Source organism: Aricia agestis, chromosome 10 (genome assembly GCF_905147365.1).
Source record: "Aricia agestis chromosome 10, ilAriAges1.1, whole genome shotgun sequence".
In the NCBI taxonomy this organism is placed as follows: domain Eukaryota; kingdom Metazoa; phylum Arthropoda; class Insecta; order Lepidoptera; family Lycaenidae; genus Aricia; species Aricia agestis.
In genome coordinates this window covers 1,696,961-1,715,845 of record NC_056415.1, presented here as the reverse complement: position 1 = coordinate 1,715,845, position 18,885 = coordinate 1,696,961, and the positions used below count along the sequence as shown (strand labels likewise).

The 18,885-nt window shown below is 35.0% G+C and overlaps 1 protein-coding gene across 1 annotated transcript; it reads left to right on the top strand.

Moving 5' to 3' along the window:
* The first annotated feature begins 930 nt into the window (after window positions 1-930).
* LOC121731308 (protein amnionless) lies at window positions 931-2,687 on the top strand. Its single transcript, XM_042120689.1, has one exon. The coding sequence runs from the start codon at window positions 940-942 to the stop codon at window positions 2,212-2,214; it is 1,275 nt and encodes a 424-aa protein (XP_041976623.1). The 5' UTR covers window positions 931-939; the 3' UTR covers window positions 2,215-2,687.
* The last annotated feature ends 16,198 nt before the right edge of the window (window positions 2,688-18,885 follow it).

Sequence of the window (18,885 nt, the reverse complement as noted above, 5' to 3'; positions counted from 1 at the left end):
CTCTGTAAATAGGCTTCGGTGTAACCTGTATAATATTATGTTAATTATATTTTCTTCTAAATTTCCTTATTACTTATTTATTTAGTTTCAATTAAGTGTACAACACATAAAACATTCTAGGTCTATTATCTAGAATTGCTAACACCAGCGGAAAAATAACTGTGTATTTTTACGCCTTATTATTATTATCTTACGCCCGAGGTATGGTAACTGCTGCAGTGGTCTGTTAAAATTGTAAATTAATTATTACTATCTTGTCTGATAAACGAAATAGTAGCTGTCAGTTGTAATAGCTTAGACCACAGTGCCGGGAATACTCCTCTTCTTCCTGGTCAATTTTCTCGAAGTTCACTTTAATCGTTATTCATGACCGCAACGCGATCCGCAGCGACATTCCTCACAATATCAACATGTGTGTTGTCACCTCGCGGTGCTTCAGTAAGCGTAACAAGCTCGCTGAAACGCACAATATGGTTGATGGTTAGATAACAGTAAGCAGGCGGCTTTACGGCGAAATTGCGTGGGGACTCCGCGTGAAGGGTTCCTACTGCTATCTTTATGTTTTATTACAATTTTTCCACGTCTTTAACCGTTTTCTTAGTCGCTGATAAAGGGTAACAAAGCTATAAATACAAGTACTTATAAAGCATTCAGAAAACTTAGTTTTTTGATCTAAGGCTCTATAAGCTTGCACTTCATGAAATATTAATAATGAGAGGTTTTTTTATCTAATATTAATGTCGATGTCTGAGCACGTTACATACATTGATTGTTGCATCACATACGGGTACAAAGTACCAGCAGATCAATGAAAACATGTCAGATCCGCCCATCTGTAATTTGATTCCGATATTGAGTTATATCGGTCGCGTCATCAGGCGCGGATCATGTGGCATCAATTAACGTCAATCTGTTCACTTGATCCGCGACCCGAGTGAAATGAACGCGTACTTTCTCTCCGCCTTTTTCATCGGCGCACTCCATTGTGTCACGCCAGCGACGGTAAAATGGCTGCCGAATACCAGCTTCAATTTGCCCACGAGTTTCAAAAATGGAAAGCTGCCCTGCCCGAAGCAGACGGTCGTTTTCCCCGAAAGTACGATAAATGCGATCGAGATTGACTCCGATATATCCATCAGTGAGTTGGTACTGCCCATGGAAGGAGAGCTGTTGTTTGGGAACGCGGAGGTTTCGTTCGGGCCGTCAATCGACTCCAACTGCACAGATGATGGTAATGTTTTCTACTTGGAGAAGTCGATATCTTCGTGGGCGCAACCAGACGTGTGGAGTTCTCCCAAGTTCAACGAGGCCACCCCCGATGCGGAGAGAATACCCTGTTTCGAGGATATAGTCGAGTTTCCAGAGAAGGCACAATTCTCGCTACTCCTTCCGGACCAGACACAGCGAGTGCGGGAAATAAGGATAGCTGGGGTCACCTTGGGCCATGAGGAGCAGGTTCTCGACTTCGTGTCCATGAGCTACAGTGGGCCTCAACAGTTCGTGTTGAATAAATTCGGTGATCTCGGATTAGAGGTTCGACTAGAAAACTGTAAGTCGGTCTCCGGGTGTCCGTGTCAGAATGAAATCCTCAAGGTCGATTGCTCGTCGAAATTCTGCCCAAAGCCGACTTGTGTCAACCCCATCCAGCCGGTCGGGCACTGCTGCAAGATTTGCGGCGGCTCCATACTATTCGGCATAGATAAAAGCTTCGATTTGCTATCGTTTGAAGAATTTGTCGATTCAATCGTGTCTAGCTACGGAAAGGAAGGTCTCGTTTACCACATAGGAAGATTGCCGGATGACAGAGTGCAGGTAGTTGTCGTCGACAAGGGGGAGTATTCGGGCACCAGTGCGGTGGTCATTAACGATATCAGCCACAAGATGGAGAAGCATTCATTTCACGAGACCCTTTTAAGTGGAAGTCCCTTGGATGAGGCCGGGGTAGGCGGTCGTACGTTTGTGACGGTGCTACTGCTTGTGGTAGCGTTCATGGGGACCGTCTACTTGTATTACTACAAGGTGCCTGACGTGAGGCTACTTCGTTCCGGTGTGCTGAGGTACAATCAGAGATCAGAGAGTGTTGTTTCTTTGACTCGCCGAGACTCTGGCGTGGGGGTCAACACAGGACTGTCCAGAGCCTCCTTCAGAAATCCATTATACGATTCTAAAAGGCAGCGAGTGATTGTCGAAGAGTCAACCCTGGAAGATGAATAAAGTTGGTGTTAAATGTAAAAGTAAAAAGATTTGTGAAATATAAAAGTAAAGCAACAACGGTAGACCAAAATCGTTAGAATTCAAATTATTATAATATTTGTGATTTAAAATATAGCAGATATTAATTAAATGTCTTAAAATAAGAGACAACTATACTTTTCACACACGGAGTTTTGAATGGGATAGAAAATTAATTAGTTTGGTAATGCGATAAGTTGATAGTTTATGAAAATCGTGCAAATCACTAGATATCTTCTGTAAGAAACTCGTTAAAATCTAAAATAAAACATCATCAGTTATCGCTAAGCCCGGTATGCCATTAAAATAACCCAGAGTAAGAAAAACCATTCCAAAGTCGTTAGTAACCGTCAGATTTTCATGGAAAAGTGCAGTTATTTGAGACAGGTTTAATATTGCGATCGTAAGTCATATCTAAGAAAACTCCACTTTTGAAATATAAAATTCTTTATGAAGTCGCTGTGACTTTATTTCCTTATGAAAAACAAGCTTTATTATATTATTTTAACACTATCTGTTATTTTGCTTCGCTAGCGCAGTGTTAGGAATAAAATGAAAATTGTTTTTGATGCAGAAATTTAAAAAATGCTTGCGCTTTCAAAAGTCTGTCTACGTTGCGTTGGATCATGTTGAAGAATTAAAATAAAAGCTATTAGGAAAGTGATAGGCGACACATTGGTCTGTGATTACATATGAATGACGTCGATTGTGTATGCTTCAGACCATCGTCGACCAACAACCCTGGCCCAACGTGAAAATACCTTTAAATAGTGCCAACCTTAGAGTACAGCTAATAAGTTTGCACTTGTTGTTATGCATTATCTTATATCTCATAAATATAAAATTCTCGTGTCACAATGTTAGGCCGCGTACTCCTCCGAAACGGCTTTACTGATTTTAACCAAATTTTATATGCATAATATTCAGCGGGTCTGAGAATCGGCTACTAGGTACTTTTTATATTGATAAGTGCGTTTGTTGAATAAATAATAGTAAATTATTACAACTCGAGACTGACGGCGACCATTGTTTGTGCGACAGGATAGCGATGGACGTTGCCATGGTGACATACTTATTTAGTCACTTCAATAAAATAATACGGGCGAAATACTTAATATGGCAAAGAAACGTTTGACGGGAGTCGGGACAGCTTGTATAAATATAAAGTAAAAAGGAAGAAATTTTTTTTTTATCTTGAATAGATAATATAATTATTTTATACGCATTTCTATCGTTTATGTAATATTCCATTCCCTAATGAGACATTTAAATAAACTAGTCTGATAATAATGGTATAGAAAACAGCTTTAATCTTCTACGATAATTACTCATCCCTATTTCGAATACCTCTCAGTCAAAGATATTCGGTTTCGGATAAATTAAGGCACCGTCAAAACAATCATTAGTCATTTTAACGATGTTTCAACAAATAAGAAAGTTAAATTGACACCGGATCGGCGAAAACATAAAACAAACACGAAGCTTATTCCAAAAAATAATGGACTGATGCCCGGTTTTGAAGCTTTTGATTGGCTAGCGTCAAAATATTACTATTAATAATATAAACTACTGTTAACATAATAAACGGAGTATAGAGATAAATTACCCCAAATTATGTGTTTTTTTTTTTTAATTTTACTTTGAACCTCAGACCGAATATAAAGTTACATAGAGGTCTACGGAGAACAAAGTGATTCCGGTAAGTCAAATTAAACTACTGCATACTGCTTAGGGCGGATTCGACCAAACTGGAGTAAAACTTTACTCGAGTATAACTGTCTCCTAATCTAAGAGTAAGCTGGTTTTGCGTTTTTCCAACTTCTAATCCAAGAATGAGGTAATTACACGGGAGTAAATATTTACACGGGCTATTTTGGTGGAGTAAATATTAAACTGAGAATAGTTGCACAACAGGGTTCAACTGTCACGGTCGGTGTCATTGTGAACTATAATTGACATTTTATTTCATACCCTTGAGTAACTTGGTAAAATGCAAACGATAATATCCTAGAGTAAATAAAAGGAGTAAAATTATTCTCATGATAGTTATACTCGTAATTTTTAAAGGTTCGAAAAACCTCAAATTTGGGTACTTTCGACCGATGATGATATTAAAAAAAATAAAAATGTCAAAGTAATATATTTTTTTAAATTCTATATACAATAGTTAATAATATTGTTAAAAGAGATTTCAAAAAATGTCATTGTATACATCTTTTTTTTATCTTAGCAAAAGTAGACAAAAAATTGTGTTTTTGTATGGGAGCACCCCTTAAACAATTACTTTGTTTTAATTTTATTATTAATTATTAAAGTACAAATATAATTAAGGATTTCGTGAAATTTTCAAGTGCCTCGCTGTTACTATTATTGATTACGAGCAAAAAAAGGCCAAAAAATCACGTTTCTTGTATGGGAGCCTCCCTTAAATATTAACTTTATTTTATTTTTAGTACTTGTTATTATAGCGGCAACAGATATACACAATCTGTAAAAATGTCAGAAGTCTAGCTATAGCGGTTCTTGAGTTACAGCCTGGAGACATATAGACAAACAGGCAGACGGACAGACAACGAAGTCTCAATAAAGCCTATTATTAAGACTTCTGAATTTTTCACAGATTGTGTATATCTGTTGCCGCTATAGCAACAAATACTAAAAATAAAAAAAAAGTATATTATTTAAGGGCGGCTCCCATACAAGAAACGTGATTTTTTGGCCTTTTTTGCTCGTAATCAATAATAGTAACAGTTAGGCACTTGAAATTTTCATCAAATCTTTAATTATATTTGTATTTTAATAATTAATAATAAAATTAAAATAAAGTAATTGTTTAAGGGGGTGCTCCCATACAAAAACACAATTTTTTGTCTACTTTTGCTAAGATAAAAAAAAGATATAAACAATGAAATTTTTTGAAATCTCTATTAGCAATATTATTAACTATTGTATATAGAATTAAAAAATATATATTACTTTGACATTATTTTTTTTTTAAATATATTTTTCATCGGTAGAAAGTACTCAAATTTGAGGTTTTTCGAACCTTTAAAAATTCATATCTTTTCAATAAAGAATATAAAAAAATTTGTTCGGTTGAAAAATAACAATTCCTTGCAATTGTTTAAACAATGTTTGTTTAAACAATATGGCACCGGGTTGCGCCCTGGCAACATGCATTTATATCATCAGGAGGGCAATTTGAAGAGGATCGCATAAAAAAATTGAGGTGGAATAGTTTTCGGTAGTCATGCGCCGACTCGTGCTAGTCTATATGTAAATTCCATACATTTTGATTGGCGATTCCATAAAGAAGCGATAAAGAAAACGTCTTTTAAAAATCGGCCAAGTGCGAGTCAAACTCGCGCACCTTTGTACCGTACCGTTATAGAGCGAAAATAGGCCAAAAATTGTTTTTTTTTGTATGGGAGCCTTAAATATTTATTTTATTTTATTTTAATAAATAATTATTAAAAGACAAATATAACTAAAGATTTTGTGAAAGTTTCAAGTGCCAATCTGTTGTCATTATTGATTATGAGATTACGAGCAAAAAAGGCCAAAAAAATCACGTTTCTTGTATTTAAGGGGGGCCTTAAATATTAACTTTATTTTGTTTTTAGTATTTGTTATCATAGCGGCAACAGATATACATAATCTGTTAAAATTTCAAAAGTCTAGCTATAGCTTGGAGTCACACAGGCAGACAGACGGACATAGTAATAGGGTCCCATTTTTACCCTTTGGGTACGGAATCCTAAAAAAGGCTGGATGGAGTCAATATCGTAGCGTCGCTACTCATTTTTGTCTGTTACCCGCTGGCTACCTGTTCCAAATTTGAATTTAAAAATGCATCGCTACACCTCGCGAGGATGCCATATAAATTGATCATAGTACTAAAGGCCGTGCGTTATCTTTATTATCGATTGCCAGCTACCTAGTATATGACATTCTCTTTGCCAGCTACCATTGTGGTCTACAGCCAGTAACAGATCAGGTATATCGATCGGCAGCAGGGAGCAGCAGTAAATCTCAGCACCTGGACCTGAGCGGTGTACAATGGTCGCGCCAATTGTCGTCTGCCCATTGTTTTTCTATGTGATTTATGTCTTGCCGGGGATATAGAGCACGGTCTGAGCATTAAGAAATTTCAGAGGAAGTTTAAATTAAAAAAAAAGTCCTGTAAAATTTATCTTATTTAGATAGATCGACGACGCAGTAGTTGTTCATATATTTTTAAAGTGCATGATATCACATTGTAATACTTGACGTTTCTCGCAACTTCATTGCGTCAAAATTTATTTTTCGGAAGATTTACTTAATAGACAGGTAGACATATACATGCTCTTGTATCAATTATATTAAAAACAAAGTGCTCTAAAGTGAAGCGTAGTCTATATCTTTAAACACTTTTCCATCTCTGCCCCTACATTTAGAAGTTAATGATATTGCTCAGTCTCAACTTTATGTCCATGCCCCGCCCCACGGATCCCGATGATGTCTGAACTGAGCACAGCTGCGGATTACGATTTTATATCTCATCTAATGAGATGACAGATTTAAGTCTTGCACCTTTGTAACGATACGCACTGCTTGTTCTTGTTTTATGGAAATGTTTTACGAGTACCGTAGTCATTAAGACGGCTTGGTAGTTGGTACAATTCAAGATTTTGTCTTTTCAATTTCAAGATTTTGGCTAACGCATTTTGTTAATCTTCTTTAGTGAAATAATTATTATGAGCGAGTAATACAAGATTCTGATCGCAATTCCGTTTTTCGTCATTTCGGTACTAAACTTATCGTATGCCGGGGAATCAAGATATTAGATAACTCTACCTAATTTTGCTAAAATTGTTTCAGTGGTAAACTCGTAAAGGCGAGGAGACATATACTTTTAGTGTTAGTATAATATATGGTTGACAATAATTATTTCTTCCTTGCTAAGTCTAATCAAAGAAAATTGTTATATATAGACGTTTACTACTGCTTAAATTTGAACAACAGCTCTCTGACTGTCATTAGAACACCCATAGAAGAAAGTGACACCATTCAACCATCATTTAAAAAATATACGGTCGAATTGAGAAAACTCTTCCTTTTTGGAAGTCAGTTAAAAGCCTAAGTTTCGAAGATCTTATAGCCTCATACATAAACAGCTTAACATTCCATAACTTGCAGCACATCAAGGGCTATAAAGCGTTGTAAAAGTATTTGGAATCGTCCGTATATCACGACGCTCGCGTCAGGACCAGACCCTGATATAAATGTGAGGGTGTGGTGCCATATACAGAGTTTTACCTTACAATTATTAAGTTACATAAATATCTCAGTTTCTTGAACGTGTTTTATAGTTCACACTAATACAATAATTTCAATACAAGAGTGTCTATTTGTTGCTGAATAATTTTTAATGAAATATGGAAAGTTTTCAGTCCGGGGTAAGTCCAGATGAAGTAATTCTAATAAGGGAAACTATTTCTATTAAAAACGATTTTTTTCTTGTGGTCAACCGGTTTTAGTGCAACTAAGTATACAATATGATATTATTTAATTTTACGATATTAAGTTACATAATATACTATTTGCTTTAACATGTAGGTACATGATGTAAACGTATACTATCTAAAAATCATAATATTATTAAATTATGTATTATTATTGCTGTATAATTTTCATCAACTTTTTTATCTGTTAATTTTCTATACTTTCACGTCATTTTAAGACTACTTAATTCCGCTTAAGCTAAGCGTACAGTACTCGCTGTCACTGCCGCCACACCCCTCTCGCATTTGTCACGGTGAGTACTGGTGACGTCTAGCGCGTCGACTTGCACTTTATGACGTCATAAACTCATACAGTAGCCATGGTGATACTTTCAAACAATATTTTGACCGTAGTCGTGCTCTCGTAGAAATTGATTCATAGGCAGATGTCAGACCTTCGGTATTTGGTAGTGTTATTTCAAGTCCAGGTGACTTGACAAGATCACTACTTACATTGATAGCCCGACTAAAATGTAACGTATGGCTATATGCCGTTGAATGAGTTTCCTTTGTGGTACTTACAAGCTGGTCAAAATATACCTGTAGTCTGTACCTAGGTCTGATTTGAAGAGTTCATTTAATCGTCGCGGTCGTGTTAATGCATACTACCAAAGTGTACAAATATTTTGAGACGGTGGAACTTATACATTCGTGCAATGCCTTCTTTAATGAGTTTAACCTTATATGGTCGCTGTTAAGCATTTGTATATTAGCCCAAATGCAGTCCTGTTCTAAGTGATCTAAAGAGCATGACCGCATTCATATATTTTCATATATTATAATGATATACATATTTACACTTTACAGCGTCCAATTAATTATTTTAACAGTTAGCGTAATGAGAATAGCAAGAGTCCATTTTTTTATTTATTTTGTAGTCACTGACAAAAAACTAGTAACAGCATTGAGACTAATAACAATGTCGGATACTATACTCGCTATAATATTATATCCAAGATGCAAAAATGGAAAATAAAAATAATCGGCCAGGTGCGAGTCAGACTCGCGCACCAAGGGTTCCGTACCATTATAGAGCAAAATTAGGCCAAAATTGTGTTTTTTGTATGGGAGCCCCCCTTAATTTTTTATTTTAATTTAATATCCTTATTAAACATTATAGTACACATATAACTAAGTACTTTGAGAAAAATTCAAGTACCTACCTGTTGCTATTATTGATATAGAGCAAAAAAGGCCAACAAATCATCGTTTTTTGTATGTAAATTTAAATTTTATTTTGTTTTTTAGTATTTGTTGTTATAGCGGCAACAGATATACATAATCTGTGAAAATTTCAACTCTCTAGCTATTACCGTTCTTGAGTTACAGCCTGGAGACAGACGGTCAGACGGACAGACAACGAAGTCTTAGTAATAGGGTCCCCATTTTGCCCTTTGGGTACGGAACCCTAAGAATTGAGGAATTTACAGATCAACTAGTTTATATAAAAGCTATTTCCCCTTCAATTCTCGACCGTATTTCAATTATAGGAATACAATGTAAAAATTGAACTCAGTCTCCTCTGGCAAATCAAATTACTGGCTTGATAGGGAAATTGTTAAGCTACAATAGAAATCCGAAAGAATAGAAATACTGACAGATTTTGCACACAACTGATTTTCTTGTCTATTTAATGCTTTGTCTATCGTCCATCGTAGAAATAAACGCTTTGGTGGCAAGCATGCTGTGCGTTCCTAATATTACCTACAAGATTTTAAATCTATAGTGCGTTAAGAAAATGAACATATTAAAAAGTGGCAACATCGTAGTGTCATCTTTTTCAAATCAATCTAAGAAAAAAGGGATTACACTACGATGTTGCCACTTGCCACTTTTTAATTTCTTCACTTTCTTGACGCACTATATGTTTGTATTTTGGCAATTGTGTAATGTGTATTTTGATAAAATTTATTGAAATATGATTTCATATCAGCTATGAAACTTTTTAATATAATTATAATAACACTTTATATCATTAGCTAAAACAAAAAAAAAAACATATTATGTTATTACTTTATTTAATTTACATTCGTTTAGAAAAAACTTCGGACCACAAAACATTTTTAAACAGAAGACTAATATAGCTTCCCCTACTCCAATCACGACGATTCAAAACTATCAGGCGATAACTCGATTACATCTCATCTCATTATCGAACTCGAACTCGTCGTAATAGGGTTATAAGTGAATTTACCAAGATGTATGGTTACTGTGTGATGTGGTAACAAACAACAGAGATTGTTTTGGGGTTTCAATTGAATTCTTATTAGATTATTTCTGGATTAAGTTAAGTGTTTGTGTGTTTTGCTTACTGTAATTAAAGAGTTGTCACTGAATATGTTTATTTTCTAACTATAATTTTTCTATCTATTTAATATTCTATCTATGCAAATATGATGGTCTTCATAATTACACATTATGTATTAACACGCTCCTTAGGAGTTAGGATAATCAAGTGTTTTTGTATTGCAATCCAAAGTTTTTTACTACTAAAAACAACATATTGTTATAAAATTAATTTCGGTGTCCATGGTTGTCCTAAAGTCTAAACAAAGATGGAAACAGCATTTTTGTTTCATTTCGGGAATGATCTCTGAGTCGAAGGAGCTCTAACTTCTAAGTCAGTAGATAACCCAACGAGGATAAGTCACTAATCAGTACCTCACGTCGTTAGTACTTACTTCATAGTACATTTCCCACTTTTTAGTATTCCTCGAACCGACAATCTCGTGTTTATTCTAAGTACAAGACAAAGCAACACTTCCCGTGTGGGACACGTCTCGCTAATCAAGTGACGTTCCCTTTTGGGGCCGCCATTGTGCCTATAATGGCGCTCGCCTAACATGGCGCAAACGAGCCTCATTCACACGCCGCTTTGTCTACACTCTATGTCTGTGGCCGCGAAATATTTAAATCACGACGGGATTATGTTTTGTTTAGTCGTTGCAACATAAGCTTGTTTATTTCGGTGGCAGTTGCTGAGTTCTTTTTAATGCAATTACATATTATTACTAGTACTATTATCTATTCTGTGATATTATACAGAAGTTAATCTGATGGCCAATTTAATACACAAGCGCAATTTCTTTGCTTGTACTCCAAAGTATAAACTAGTAGGGACTAGAGCAATACAAATTTCTTGACATACAATCAATTAAAAGCTGGCTGCTTTATCAGCATTTTCAAACTAAAAACACGGAACGGACGATCTCAATCTTCTATCAAGTTTAATTTTGTTATGTCTTTAAGTTTGTTTTCTCTTCATACTTAATCCGTAGAACCGAGTTCGATGAAATTTGGCATAGAGAAACTTTCAGCACCTGGCAAAGGCAAAAAATCACTTAATAATAAGTGATTTTATGAGTTATATCTATATATTTATCTATCTATGTATGTTATAAAAAGATGTATTTATTAGCTTACAGAACTAGGTAATAACACGAATCCACCAACAGCAGTATATCATCTGATGTACAACTTCCTCACTTCCCGATCCCAGCGCGGATGGGGTAATGGCCTGGGGAAGATGAACAGCATAGGATAGACTACTAGATGCTTCAGGGTCTAGGTTTGTTTACTTGATAGTTAAAGGACTAAATAAATTCAAAGATTTGCACTGTTTAGAGACTTTGATGTTTCGTCCTAGACAGTTATGCTACGAATAATAAAAACTATGAATTTTCTTACAATTTGGACAAGGTTTTTTTTCCCATTGGTACGGGTGTCATATTCTTATAGTGTTTAATGTACCTCCTTGATTCGAAATTTTGCAAAGACATACATTTCGATAGTTTTTAGGGGTCCATACCCCGAAATAAAAACGGCCATTACTTATAACGAAAATTGTGTAGTTTTTCTCAATTTCCATAGAATATTAGAAATGCCATAGTTTTGGCTTTGTATTTTGCACAAAATAAAGTAGACGCTAAGTATGTCGGTACATACCTTACATGTGTCCGAAGTAAGAGTGTACTTAGCCCTAAATAAGGCACATTTTGTGTCCCTTAATGGCAGTTAAGTGTGGAGTTATGTTAACACGGACTCGCTGAAACGGTTTGGAAGTGAAACTTGAGTCATTAATTAATATGGACACATAAGTTGGTGGATTTAAAATGTTCTACAATATGTTTAGCTTACCTTTATACTGGATATTCAATTTGCAAGTGGACTTTTTAATAATACTAGAGATCGCCCAATGGTCGAAATTCGACCTTAGTTTCAACGACATTAGGACTACTACCTATATTTTGTAAAAAAATATTGACTTTATCATATTTTTTCAACTCTTGTCTCTGGGATTCAGCTAATCTCAGACTGGCTGTGTAAGCATTGTCTAATAGTATCTCAGATTCAATAAAAAAAACTATAATCCATTTTCAATTTGTCACCTTGTTGTCAACAGACTTCAACCATAGATAAAAGAGTATAATTCGTATGTACAGGCTTGTCACTCAAAAATCTGTCATTTTTCCTAGTGTGTGTGTTGTAGTGTGTGTAATGTTTTATTTGAGAACAATAAAACTTGAGTACGTGGCGACTGGCGACGCGATGCTATCATGATTCATAATCTTGAATTTTTCAAACATTTTTCATTTAAGTAATTATAATCTTTGAAAAATTCAAGATTCTATCATCGTGGTGGCGTAAAGGACATAATCACTATTCAGCTCTCTCAGAGGCATTTTCCTAATGCCCTTTACAAGCCTCCAGCCATATTGAAATATTAACATAAATACAGACCGCGACAATCGCACAATCAGAGGGAGTGTTTGAGGGCACTTCGCACGAGTGTCCTCGACATCTGTCGCGACTCGCGACTCGCGACTAAGCGATAGTGAAAAACGTAAGCCGCAGACAACGCAGATTTAATACTGCGAGTGCGAGGGCGCTTAAGAGGTTTTATGGGACTTAAAAGAGACGGTAAGAATTTGGACTGACATGGCGGTAAGAATAAATATGGTGTTTAACCATAGTTAATACGGCAGTGTCATATAAAACGAAAGGTTTTCCTGATACAACTTATATCTTTAAACGAGCAATTCTTGTATATATATATATATATATATATATATATATATATATATATATATATATATATATATATATATATATATATATATATATATATATATATATATATATATATCGCTCGCGTTAAGAAGTATTATTAAATATATTTTATATTTAATAATACTTTCATCCCCTATTTTAACCCCTTGGATGTGAATTGATCAAAATCCTTTCTTAGCGGATGCCTACGTCATAATATCTACCTGCATTATAAATTTCAGCCCGATCAGGTTTGGGCTGTGCGTTGATAGATCACCATGTTAGTAAATCACTTTTGAGTTTTATATAAAATATAAATATAGATAATAGATATATAATTGGAATCTCGGAATCGGCTCCAACGATTTTCACGAAATTTAGTATATAGTGGGTTTCGGGGCGATAAATCGATCTAGCTAGGAATCATTTTTAGAAAATGTCATTTTATTCGTGTTTTATCGAATACCAAGCAAAGCTCGGTCAAATAGCTAGTGAAACATTTAAACGAGAAAGAAATAATTAAAATCTTCTCTTTTGCTCTAAGCATTTTTTTGGCATAGTTTTCTGAAAATATAGTCTGCTATAATAGCAGGCACAGCTGGTAACAGTATGGACGGATATAAGGCTACAATTTACAAACTACAATTCAAATATCATACTTTTGGTTTTTTAATTTGGTAAAGTGTTACATAACATTTAAATCAGTCAATTGAAAAATTAACTATTGCAAAAAATATTAAAGAGCTGAGGCGAAAGCGCGAAATATAATAAATTTTATGTATATTGCTGTTTTCGCCATAGTTGTTTGAGGTTGTTTATTATTATTGTTTTCTGCTATGTCTCGAAATGAAGTAAATTATCAGCCGTCACAATATAAAGGCTTATATACAACGACACTTGACTTTCAGTTAAACTTGTTTTACCATCTAATGTACCACCAGCGATACTTCTCTCTTTTAAACTTGTTTTTCGTATCTAAAATCTCTCTCAATGAGCATTCTTTCTTCTTTTATCACATCTTTACGGAGAACATTCTCCATTGAATTGGAGCACAATCCAGGATATTTATAGCTGCAGCCACAAAGGTGGCGACGGGACGGATAAATCCCAATACGGGTAATAAACATACGCTCTTTGGCAATAAAATAAATTAACTAGGAGTAGTGGGCGAATACCTCCGTAATTGTAATGCAGGTTGTATTTTCGAGGTTACGGTTCGAATCTAAATGCGTTTCTGTGATTTCAGTTACTTTTCTGAATAGCCAAATTTTTCTTCTGTAGCAATAAGTAGGTAATAAACTACATTTGAAGTAACTGGAGACTAACTTCATTTCTGGATTTTACGGGAAAATGTTCATTTCCCGTTTCAACTGAGACGATATTTATTGATATGCAGAAAATACTACTAGAATCGCGTACTATTTAAGTCCAGTTGTGAAACAGCATAAAAATATGATCTTTTTGTTTTAAAGTGATTTAAGTATTATATATACAGGGTGTAACAAAAATAAGTGATAATACTTTAGGGTTTGTACGTGTTCCTTGTAGAGAGTTCACTGTGAAAGTAGCAGCGCTGAAAGACCAAATTTTTTTTTACTTTTGTATGGGGAAACTCGTGACGTTCGGGCCCTTGCCCATACAAAAATGAAATTTATTTTGTCTTTCAGAGCTGCTACTTTCACAATGAACTCTCTACAGGGAACACGTACACACCCTATAGTATTATCACTTATTTTTATTTTTGTTACACACTGTATATAAGTAAGTATAATATTTTTATTTTCAAATCAATTTTCGGACATGGGTCCAATTTTTATGTCATTAACCCCCATATTTTTTGCGGATGTCCCCAAAATTTTGGTAAGCTCGTTAGGCGTGACAATATAAATGATAAATGTTTATTTTTAATTAATAACAATTGGATACAATAGAAGGGCAATTTTCGAAGCTAACAGGGCCATAAAGGCATAACCCTGAAACCTTGCATTACATCGTAATGTGAGATATAGGGTTAGAACGAGGTTAGGACCCTTTATATAGGGTGAAGGAGGGGGTCAAATGTATCCCTTTTATTACATAGGGTTAACGGTATTTAGAAACAATATTTTTGTTGATTCCACGTAGAAATCGAACCACTGGACCATGAAAGCGACTAAGATCTTGGAGTAGTTGCTAACATTATAGGCACTAGACAGCACGGGAAGAGAGAGAGGTGCTATAACGCATGCCAGCGTTTCATTTATTCACAAGTTGTGGCTATTTTCGCAGGATATAGGTAGAAATATTAATCAAAAAAATGTTTTAGATTGCCATAAACAAAGCAATTCTAAATATTATTTATCACTTACAATACAATAAGGTTATTCTATCAAGAATTTTGTGTGTCTTTTTTATTCTTTAATAGATATTAATTCCTTCCCATGTCGGCACTATTAATCTGTGAATCAGTGCATATAAATGAGATTTGCTTAATTGAATGTCTGTATTAGGAGTCCTAATTTAGGACTGGTATTCATGATCAGTCAGATGGCTGTCGAAACCAACGAGTGGATTAAACGCTCCATATATGGCTTACTGTGTTGTAGGTCAAGGCCAGGCTTTCGTTGTAATGTCCAGTTTTTTAGTTACAATGTAACGATGGTACCTTGTTGCTTGTTCTATTATTGAGATACTATTGTATCTCAATAATAGAACAAGCAACAGTTTTTTAGTTTACGTTAATACTTTTAAATGTTATTACTTAATACTTTAATTATTTGTTTCTTTACTTTCACAGGTTTTGATTTTTTAGAATCTACTAATATACAAAATGTGTATTTCGTATTTTATTATAATAAGCTTATCGGCAAAATATTCAAGTTAAAAAACTGGACATTACATATAAAATCGTCTTTCCGACACGACTACAACTATGAAACTGTATGAACAGTCGAAAGTACGAAAGCTTTCCTTTTTTGGTGGAACTTTCTCGACGTAATAGATCCGGTCGAGGACCAAAGTTGACGTCCAGTAATTTGGGATCAATGATTAAGATCCATAATCTTGATCATTACGCCCATATAGGTCGGTGCCGTTAGACTGTAATGAATTTCTATCTATTATTATAATTGTGGTTATAAGAAATGTTATCAAAACACTTCAATACTTTTTAGAGGAAGTACAATTGTAACAAAATGAAATTATAGTTTAGACTTTTAGGAAGATAGAAAAAAATAATTTATCGTAACGTACTTTTCGTAAATGGTACAGAAGTAAATTTGACTCAGTACCTTGCTCGCGACTCGATCCGCGTATTCTTTGCCTTGAGAAGACTTGAATCACAATAGACATAACTACCAGTAGTTCGACTGCAAAGAAACGGACAGGTTTCAATATCTGTCAAATTATTTATTTATTTTATTTATTTAAACACTTCATGCAAATATTTACATAGGCGGGCTTAATGCCTAGTGGCATTCTCTACCAGCCAACCTTAGGGTGATGATGAGAATTCATACAAATTCGTCGGGTTTCACTAGGATTATAAACGGAATGTGCCTCGCGCTGGCTGATATAATTTATTTTTAAATATTTAAAATAAAGATTTTAAAATTGGATTCTGTCAATTTTAATCACATGTGCCAAAACACAAACAACAATACGACCAAAGAGGAACACGTCCAGCGAATATGTCATATTCGTAGGTCAATTTAACAACCCTAGCGACGATTTTCGTCATAATACGTCAAATTTAAAAATTTCAACATCAGTTCTAAGTCGGCATACTCTATAATTCTGTCACAATTCTGTCTACTCTGCTTGAATCTTCTAGCACACTTCAAAAAAGTTTTTATTGTCTCGTAATATTTTCGAAATTGGAATAAGCGACGTATTCTTTGATGAAACAAAACACAATATAATTTAAATTTGGAAGTTTTCGAACTGATCAGGAATTTGAAGGCGCCCCAGATCGAAAGAAAATGTTCAACTTATTTGTAAATTAAATTGTGCGATAGATTAACGTCTGAAGTTCGCGGGGTTGTTATTTTCTTGTTCCGCCATTTTGATTGGTAATCATTGACATACCATATAAAATTATATACAACCTATTTGTTTTCTTAAGCCTATAAAAAACTATGTTTCGGGTAAAAACTGACTGCTCGGTAATTCGCTCCATTAAAAACAAATTTGACAGATTGTGCTATGACGCTTATTCCTGTTGCTGCTTATTTCTGATATGTGGGAAGTCTTTGAGAGATATAAAGGGATATTGTTAGATTAAAGTTAAGCCCAAAAAAATGGAAGAAGTAGTATGTAGTACTCACCTGCTAAATACTTTAGAATTACACCTGATATTAGCTTCAGCATCTGAAACAAAATCAAAATCGGTATTTTATTTAGCTCATGCCCCGACAATATTTGATGAAGCTCGACATCCACACCTGCGATTTGCCATATTGTGTAATGTGTAGTTATAGAGATAAGTAAACAGTCTACTGCATTACAAGGCGTATACGGAAGGATGTCCTGTATCTGTCAAACACACGACTCCCTCCACGACCGGCCAGTCTACCTCAAATGGGACCGGACTTCTATCAAAATAAGGTAACGCTTCAGAAAACCTCGACATCCCTCAGTTATGATACATCAATGTCGGAGATACGAAATTTTTGTTACGAGTTTATTTGTTATCGAGTTTGCGAAGTCGAGTTAATTTTGTAATAAATTGGCATTTCATTAGCTTTTAATATGTTTTATTAACTTTTTATTGTTTCAATTGCCATGTTTTCTTTTTATTATTAAAAAAATTTTGATTTCACTGTTCTCAGTAAAGTTTTCATTCAATTCTTGAACAACTTTTCTTACTATTATTTCAGGATACGACTTTTGTTTTTTTAGTAGATTTTTGTGGCGGTTAAAAGCCGAGCTTTTCCATTTCCAATGATATTAAAGTAAATAATTAAAGATGTTTATTGTTTGCACCACGTTTGCACCATAGAGAATTTTTTCCTTTGTCTATATTTGCACGAAATATGATTTATTTACAATTTAGATCAAGGATTTTGCGTTTCTTCGCAACAGCTCCGCAATGATGCGGATGTCTAAATTGATGCGGATGGGGATGTGAATATTCGCACCATCCCTAATTTAAATACTTTAACCAGTTATTAAATAAGATGAAATAAATAGACTACAGGTAGTACATATAAGTTGGTTGGAATAAATTAGCAACACTTTTTTTAATTTCCTGTCCATTTCGCATTAGCAGCGTTATAGATAGGGCATCGAAACCCGGACCTAATTTTAGAAACCCGTTTTTCGGGCACCCAGGTCTTGTGAGCTTTTTCGTTTTTTTTTACAGAAAAAACCGGGAAAACCCGGGCTCGATGCACTAGTTATAGACCTGGCAAAATGCGGGGGTCCTGGGGGGTACTCCTAGCTGACTCCACTCTAATCTCGTCTTGCCAATAGTACTGGGAAGTAGCGACATAATTCAGCCAACGATAAATTGTACAATATTGACGCCACCGATAATGGTTTATTGAGCTTAAGCTGTAAAAGAACAATTTCATAGACGTACGGTGACCATAGTGCAGAATGTAGATTGTTACGATTATTAATTTTGTTTTATTTTGATTTGTTGGCCAAACAAGGGGACCCGCTCTCTCCTAAACTATTTACAAGTGTCCTTGAGGAAATATTTAGAAAACTGGCGGCTTCATGGCGACGAGGGGTATTGTCGTCGGTGACAGGAGTCTAACAATCCTTCGGTTTGCCGACGACATTATTCTCTTCGCACCCACAGCCTTGGAATTACAAACCACGCTTGAAGACCTAAGCAACGCAAGCCTCGAGGTGGGACTAGCGATAAATCGGTCCAAAACACAAATAATGACCAATAGCAGAAAACGTAGTACCGAGGTAGATGGGCAAGAATTACAATATGTCGACGACTATATCTACTTGGGCCAGATAGTCTCCTTTAACAATAGACTAGGGTAGGATTATAGGATAGGAGACTAGGTTAGGATAGAATAGGATGGAGGACTCTTCCAGGCGTTTTCAATTGAAAACTACAATT